General features: G+C 37.5%; 1 protein-coding gene across 1 annotated transcript in view; it reads left to right on the top strand.

Moving 5' to 3' along the window:
* ARID4A (AT rich interactive domain 4A (RBP1-like)) overlaps positions 1-7,065 on the top strand; it is a 79,403-nt gene that overhangs the window by 65,612 nt on the left and 6,726 nt on the right. The window contains exons 18-20 of the mRNA XM_006864640.1: positions 1,633-1,774; positions 3,518-4,648; positions 5,051-5,155. Of these exons, the coding sequence (XP_006864702.1) occupies positions 1,633-1,774; positions 3,518-4,648; positions 5,051-5,155 (1,378 nt within the window). The remainder of the gene's footprint in view (positions 1-1,632; positions 1,775-3,517; positions 4,649-5,050; positions 5,156-7,065) is intronic.

The following is a 7,065-nucleotide window of genomic DNA, read 5'->3' as shown; positions in this document are numbered from 1 at the left end:
TCCTTTATATGTGGTTCAGAGTTCTGGGACCAGCCCGTGAGCCTGCTTGGTCGGGAATTCTGTGTTGTTGTTGGCGGAGCTCTCTGCTATACGTCCACCCGATCCGCCATCTTGTTTGTTCTCTCACAAAATATTATTTTAAAAAATAAAAATGTGCAGCTATTTAGGTTTGTATGTTTCTGAAGGTGGTGTTTCCAGTTCTCTAACCCATTCCCAAAGAATTCTCCACTCCGATTTACACCACATCAACACAGCAGTGTTGGCATACTTGATGAGCTCTAATTGTATTCCTTTTCAATGTTCTTTGAGATCTGCGAACAAAAAACAATCAGGAACGGAAAAGATTAGGGTTGTAGGGTGGGTGGGATAAAGTTTGCTAACAAAATTTGAGAAAGAGCCCTCGCTACCCTCGAAGAATCAGGAAGCACTTTTCAGTTTTTTAAAACTTCTTCATGATAATTCCCTGTCATCTTCCTGTGCTCTTTAAGAAAATCTGTCATGATGACCCCTTTGCAATCCCAGCCAACAAACTCTGCATGACCTTCAAAGCTGACCTTTCTGCCTTGACCTTAACTGGCCCTGCAGATCCCATCAGAAGCCCGTTAGTTGTTGTCTTACACAGAGACATGTATCTCAGAGAAATGGCCCAGACAATTCGAGAGGCTGGCACATTCCATGTCTGTGGACCACATGTCAGGATGGAGACTTCTGACTCATATAGCTGAAGGGGCTGATGAACTCAAGATTAGCAGGTCCAATGGCAGGATGCTGGCTTCAGGCTACAAAGGCAAAGGAATCCAAGGTTGACAGCTAAGGTGGCAGACTGTTGACGTCACCTAGGATTGGCAGGGTGCTGGCTCAAGTTCAGAGAACTAGAGGTCAGCTGTAGGATCCATATACAGAAAGAAGTCAGTGTGCTATTTTGAGGAACACTGAGATGTCAAAAATCAACCATGTAAATAATTAAAATAACTTGTTTTTTTGAGATTCATAGTATATCTCATAGGTTTTTATTCTCAATGATGTAAAATACAGAGTTGGATTTGAACAGAATGTTTATTTTTGCTGTAAGCATTTTCATGCTTTGATTGGGCCTTTTTTTAAATTAGATTAAGACAAGTGTGTTACTGAGAGAACTTGTCTGCAAGCCATCCACTGATCTCAAAGACATTTTGTTTGGAATAAACATGAACCCTAGTAGCAATACTGTTTTAATTCTTTCTGTAAGCACACATTGTTATTAAGTGCTGTTGAGTTGATTCAGATTCATACCAACCTTATATAAGGCTTCTGAGGGGTGGCTGGTAGTTTTGAATCTCCAGCATTGCCATTAGCAGTCCAGTGCTTATCCTAGAGCTCCATACATTGTTGTTGTTGTTAAGTACCGATAAGTCGATTCCAACCCATAGCAATCCTGTATAGGGTTTCCAAGGAGCAACTGGTGAGCTTGAACCAACGAACCCTGCATTTCAAACGACTTTGCAGTCTGACACATTAGCCCACAGCGCCACAGTAGTTGGCATATAAAATATCTAACCTGTCGGAGTTACAGTTTTCCTTAGAGAAGTAAAATGTTCATTCTTCCTGAGGCATTTGGTCCTTTTCATACATGTATTTTATTGTTTTATCCAGAATAAAGAAGACATGGAAAAGGATGAAAAGAGGGATGAGGAAAGGCAGAAGACAAAACGTGGACGACCGCCTTTAAAATCTACCCTTTCATCAAACATGCCGTATGGTTTGTCGAAGACACCAAACAGTGACGGGAAATCAGGTACCTGAAGTGTTTACCGTCCACCTCTGCACCAGACAGCTCACCTCTGTCTAATGAAATGGAAAGTGCTCAATTTTGAGGAACACAGAGTTGTCCAAAAGCAGCCATATAAATAATAAGAAACTTCAGTTGTTTGAGATTCATAGTATGTCTTCTAGGTTTTAATCTAACCTGATGCAAATTACAGAGTTGGATTTGAAGAGAATGTTTATTATGCTATAAAAGCATTTTATGTAACGTTTTAGTGATATAGCATGATTTGGTAAGCTGTGCTTCCTAGTTTGTGTTCTGCTGCCTTTAAAGTGCACAATGATGTCGCCTATAAATTCAGTGCTGTTGACCCAAGATCTTTCAACAAATCACAGACCTTGTTGCTCAAAGCATGCACAAACACTATGGAATAGGCTTGTGATGCACATACCTGATTATATCGTAATCTTCACTTACCTCTTTTCTACTTTCTTACCTTTGTTTTTCCATGTAGTTTAATAAACGTGAAATAATTTAATTAAAATTAAAAAGGAAGAAATGTAAAAAATTTTTTCCTCCAAAAAGAAAACTTGCCACATGGTTCTCATGTGTAAATTAGAAGAGAGCATTCTTGTTTCTCCTTACTGCCATCTTCTGGAAAGCCATGATAGTACAGAAATGCAAGATGCTGATGAAGTGTACCTATTAGAGGTAATACCCAGGGAGAGTGGTGGTGTGCTGTCATGTCAGTTCTCACTCATAGTGACTCTCTATAGGGTTTCTGAGGAGCAGCTGGTGTGTTTGAACTATTGACCTTGTAGTTCATAGTCCAGTGCTGATCCTACAGTGCCATACCAGGAGTCCAACAGTATACAACCTACATAGTGTATGTGGAAGCCTTGCTAAACTACCACATAAAAGACCTTTGTTTTTACCATGATAACAAATGAAGTCTATATTCTATGTATGATAAAACTGCAAATTGAAATTTTGACTATGAACTCTTTCATTTAATAAAAAAAAAAAAAAAAAAAGAATTTATGGTTTTCTTTTTGGACTTCCTTAGGCTAGGAGCACCGAATGGCAGTGTTTTATTTTATAGCTCTTACCTGGCAATCTTTGCACCGAATTTTATTATATATTGAAAAATTCCCTTTAACAAATTAATTTATTTAGCAAGAAGATAGCTTGCCTTTACTTTTGTATTTATTCTTTATAGGAATATATAGTGTATTAAGAATTTAAATTATTCATTTTGAATGTCTCTTCTTCCCAGAATTATTTTAAGTCAAATGTCACAGTCCTTTCTTAGAATACAAAATGGCCATCACATTTATTAATTAGTAGTTAGATTACTTATTAATCTGAGTAACTACTTAGTAATTACTTATTAATAAGATTACTTATTAATCTGAGTAATTAGATTACTTAGCATATTAATTTTATATTTCAGTATATAAAATCATTTGATTTTTCTAAGTGCTATTATAGCCTGCCTAGGATGTTAATGAAAATTGCAAAACAGGGCTGTATACAGAATTAAGATTGTAATATTTGCTATGCATTGGGCTTTTACATGAAGCTTCATTTGAAATAACCTCTACTTCAATTTTTGGCACAAATGAATAACTGGTTTTATATAACAGGCTTCTACAAGCAGTTATTCAGAAGTTGTATGATTAAGGCTTTATTTGCTCTTAGTGAGATTTTTATTAACTACATTGGTAACTAAAATAGAAACCTTTGATAATATAATAATATTTCCTCTTGCAGATTCTTGTTCATCTGATAGTGAAACAGAAGACCCTTTGGAAAAGAATTTGATGAATGAAGAACTTTCTCCTGATATTAAAGAAGAAATAGAAAAAAATGAAAATTTAAATGATGATAAACTGGATGAAGAAAATCCCAAGATTGTACATGTGCTAAAAGAAAATGACAGGACTCAAATGCAACCTTTAGAAACCCTAAAGTTAGAAGTTGGAGAGAATGAACAAATAGTACAGATTTTTGGAAACAAAGTGGAACAGGTCGTAGAAGTTAAGAAAGAGGTAGAAAAATCTCCTAAAGGAAAAGGAAGAAGGAGCAAGACAAAAGATCTTTCATTAGAAATTATAAAGATCTCATCATTAAGCCAGGATGAAGCAGTATGTGAACCTCAAATGGAAGCTCAGAATCTAGAATTTCCTTCATTGGACAGTAAAGACTTTTCTTCTGCTACAGAAGATGAAATTGACCAATGCATAAAAGAAAAAAAATTAAAACGGAAAATACTAGGACAATCGCCAGAGAAAAAAATAAAAATTGAGAATGGAATGGAAATGACAAATAGTTTATCTCAAGAAAGGACCAGTGATTGTATGGGATCTGAGGGGGTGAAAAATTTACATTTTGAACAGCACTTTGAAACAGAAAATGAGGGAATGCCGTCATTAATAGCTGAGTCAAATCAATGCATTAAAGAACTGGCTAGTGAAAAATGTGATAGTCCAGCTGAAGAAACTGTAAGTACTCCACTAAAAGAAGAAGAGGATCTGATGCCTCTGATTGGGCCTGAGACCTTGGTTTGCCATGAGGTCGATTTGGACGATTTGGATGAAAAAGATAAGAACAGTATTGAGGATGTGGTGGTAGAAAGCTCTGAATCAAATTCTTTGGTTTCAATTCCATCTTCCCTACCTCCTGTGGTCCAACATAACTTTTCAGTAGCATCGCCTCTCACTCTCAGTCAAGATGAGTCTCGAAGTATAAAAAGTGAGAGTGATATTACAATTGAAGTTGATAGTATTGCTGAGGAATCTCAAGAAGGTCTCTGTGAGAGGGAAGCAGCCAACGGATTTGAAGCCAGCGTCACTGCTAGTACCTGTAGTATAATCATACAAGAGAGAGAGAGCAGAGACAAGGGTAAGGACTGTCTTGGGGTGGGGGGGTGGGTAGGGATGCTTTTGTATAACAACCAAAAATAAGTTTGTAGAGAATTTGTGAAATACTGTTCTTACTGTTTACTTTCACTTCTTTTCTTTCCTCCATCTAGTATGAGATGACTGGAAGTGCTGTCGAGTTGGTTCCGACCCATAGCGACCCTGTACAGGGTTTCCAAGGATATAAATCCTTACGGGAGTAGAAAGCCTCATCTTTCTCCCGCGGAGCGGCTGGTAGTTTCGAACCGCTGACCTTAAGGTTCACAGCCCGATTCGTAACCACTACGCTAATTATACAACGTAATTATAGACAGGTGGACTAATGTGTGTGCCCTTTGTTTATGTGTGTGTTTTTTGTTTTTTAAAGTTCTTTTTCTTATTGCAGGTCAGAAAAGGCCAAGCGATGGAAATAGTGGCTTGTTGGCAAAAAAGCAGAAGCGAACGCCAAAGCGAACAAGTGCTGTACCCAAAAATGAAAAGAATGGAGCAGGTTGGCGCTTTTTAATGTTGGTTTTAGTATATGCCAATATTTTCAGCAGCTTATGTTAGACTTAACATAAATTTGGCTTAGTATGTTCTGAAAACAGCCGTTTTGCCATTAACTTTAAACCTGAAGGTGCTTGCCATACTGTATTTGACCTGGGATGGCTGTAGTTTCTCTTTTTAGGCTTATATTTAATTTGTATTTCTCATGCTGTTGTTAAGTGCTGTCAAGTCAGTTCTGACTCATAGTGATCCTATTTAGGGTTCCCAAGGCTGTAAATCTTTGTGGGAGCAGAAAGCCTCATATTTGTCCCAGTTTTCAGCTGGTGGGCTTGAACCCTTTACCTTGTGCTTCAGTGCCCAGTGTGTTTCCTACAGAGCCACCGTTCTCCTGTATTTATTATATAAGAAAGGTTGATATTAGAAGGGCATATTTGGGGATCTTGGCTAAAAGAAAAGGAATATTTTCTGTAGTTTTAAAAGTATAGGAAGGTTACATTTATAGCTGGAATGTTTTCCTATAAGTTAGAAAAGGCTGCTTTGTAAATACCATCATAGCAATTTTAACACATGGAAGAAATAATGATAATTTTGATTTCGACAACAACAACAAAAAATGCACAAATCAATATAAATAGATTATATGAAAAACTTCAACACAATAAAGAATAGAATTAGGAATAAACTGTAGTAGAAATAAGTGATTGATATTGACAAAATTTCATTCTAACTCTGAATTATGCAGACAGCTTTTTGCATATATGAAAGGGAAATCCTAAGTAACATTAGACACATACTCCAGGGAAAAGCATATAGTTCATATAGAAGACATTTCAAAGGAAAATCTTTGAGGAATATTTCAAGTTGTCAGTAGCACATATGGCTGTATAGCTGGACAATGCAATTCTAAAGTTAGAAAAAGAGTGATAGGAGATGAGACTAGAAAGGGAGCAGGAATTACAAAGGGTCAAAGAGTGACTTTGCAGTGGAAAAGTCTGATGGATACCACCTTACTCAAGTGATCAAAGACCACCACCAGTTTGGAACAAATTGAAATCATGTATCACGTCACAGAATGAAACAAGGAGAACATAGCATCACATACCTGTGCTACTCCTGTCTAAGATGCATAATCTGAATCTAACCATGAGAAACCACCAGCTCAGTCTAAACTGATGGATCGGCTATTCAACAAGTCTCCTGTAATTTTATAAAAGACTCGTGGTATGCCACTGTAAGATCAGCACTGGACTGCTAACCACAAGGACAGCGGTTCAAACCCACTAGCCGCTCTTCAGAAACCCTATACAGGGTCCCTGTGAGTCAGAACTGACTTGATGGCATTAATAAAAAACAACAAATTTTCAAAAGTGTTAAGGTCACGAAACCCAAGGAATGACAGAAAACTCTAGATTGTAGAGACTTAGGTGACGGGACAGCTAACTGTGCTAGATCATGCTCACCTGGATTCTTATAAGGACATTTTGGGGTCAGTTGACACATGGGATATGAGAATTAGGTGAGACCCCTGGTGATGCCATCGTTAAGTGCTTGCCTGTTAACCCAGTGTCGGCAGTGTGAACCAACCAGCTGCTCCGAGGGAGAAAAGAGTTGAGTTGATGATCTGTTCCCATAGAGATTTTGTCCTAGGAAACCCTAAGGAATAGTTTTACTTACTGTCTCATACAATAGATTGGACAGTACACAACAACAAAAGATATGTATGTTATTTTCCTGGTTTTCATGGTTATGTGAGGGGGCTTCAAAAAGTTCATGGAAAAATTTCACTATCTCTTCATTCCATTTTCCACATACTTTTTGAACCCACCCCCACCCCCCGCCGCCCATGTCTTATGGTCTTGTAAAAGCAGTGCGGTGATTTAAAAATCAGGTCCACAAATTCTTCGATGTTTTTTT

The sequence above is a fragment of the Chrysochloris asiatica genome, unplaced genomic scaffold (assembly GCF_000296735.1).
Source record: "Chrysochloris asiatica unplaced genomic scaffold, ChrAsi1.0 scaffold00067, whole genome shotgun sequence".
Classification (NCBI taxonomy): Eukaryota; Metazoa; Chordata; class Mammalia; order Afrosoricida; family Chrysochloridae; genus Chrysochloris; species Chrysochloris asiatica.
The sequence above is the reverse complement of the archived record's forward strand: the minus strand, read 5'-3'. Positions and strand labels throughout refer to the sequence as shown.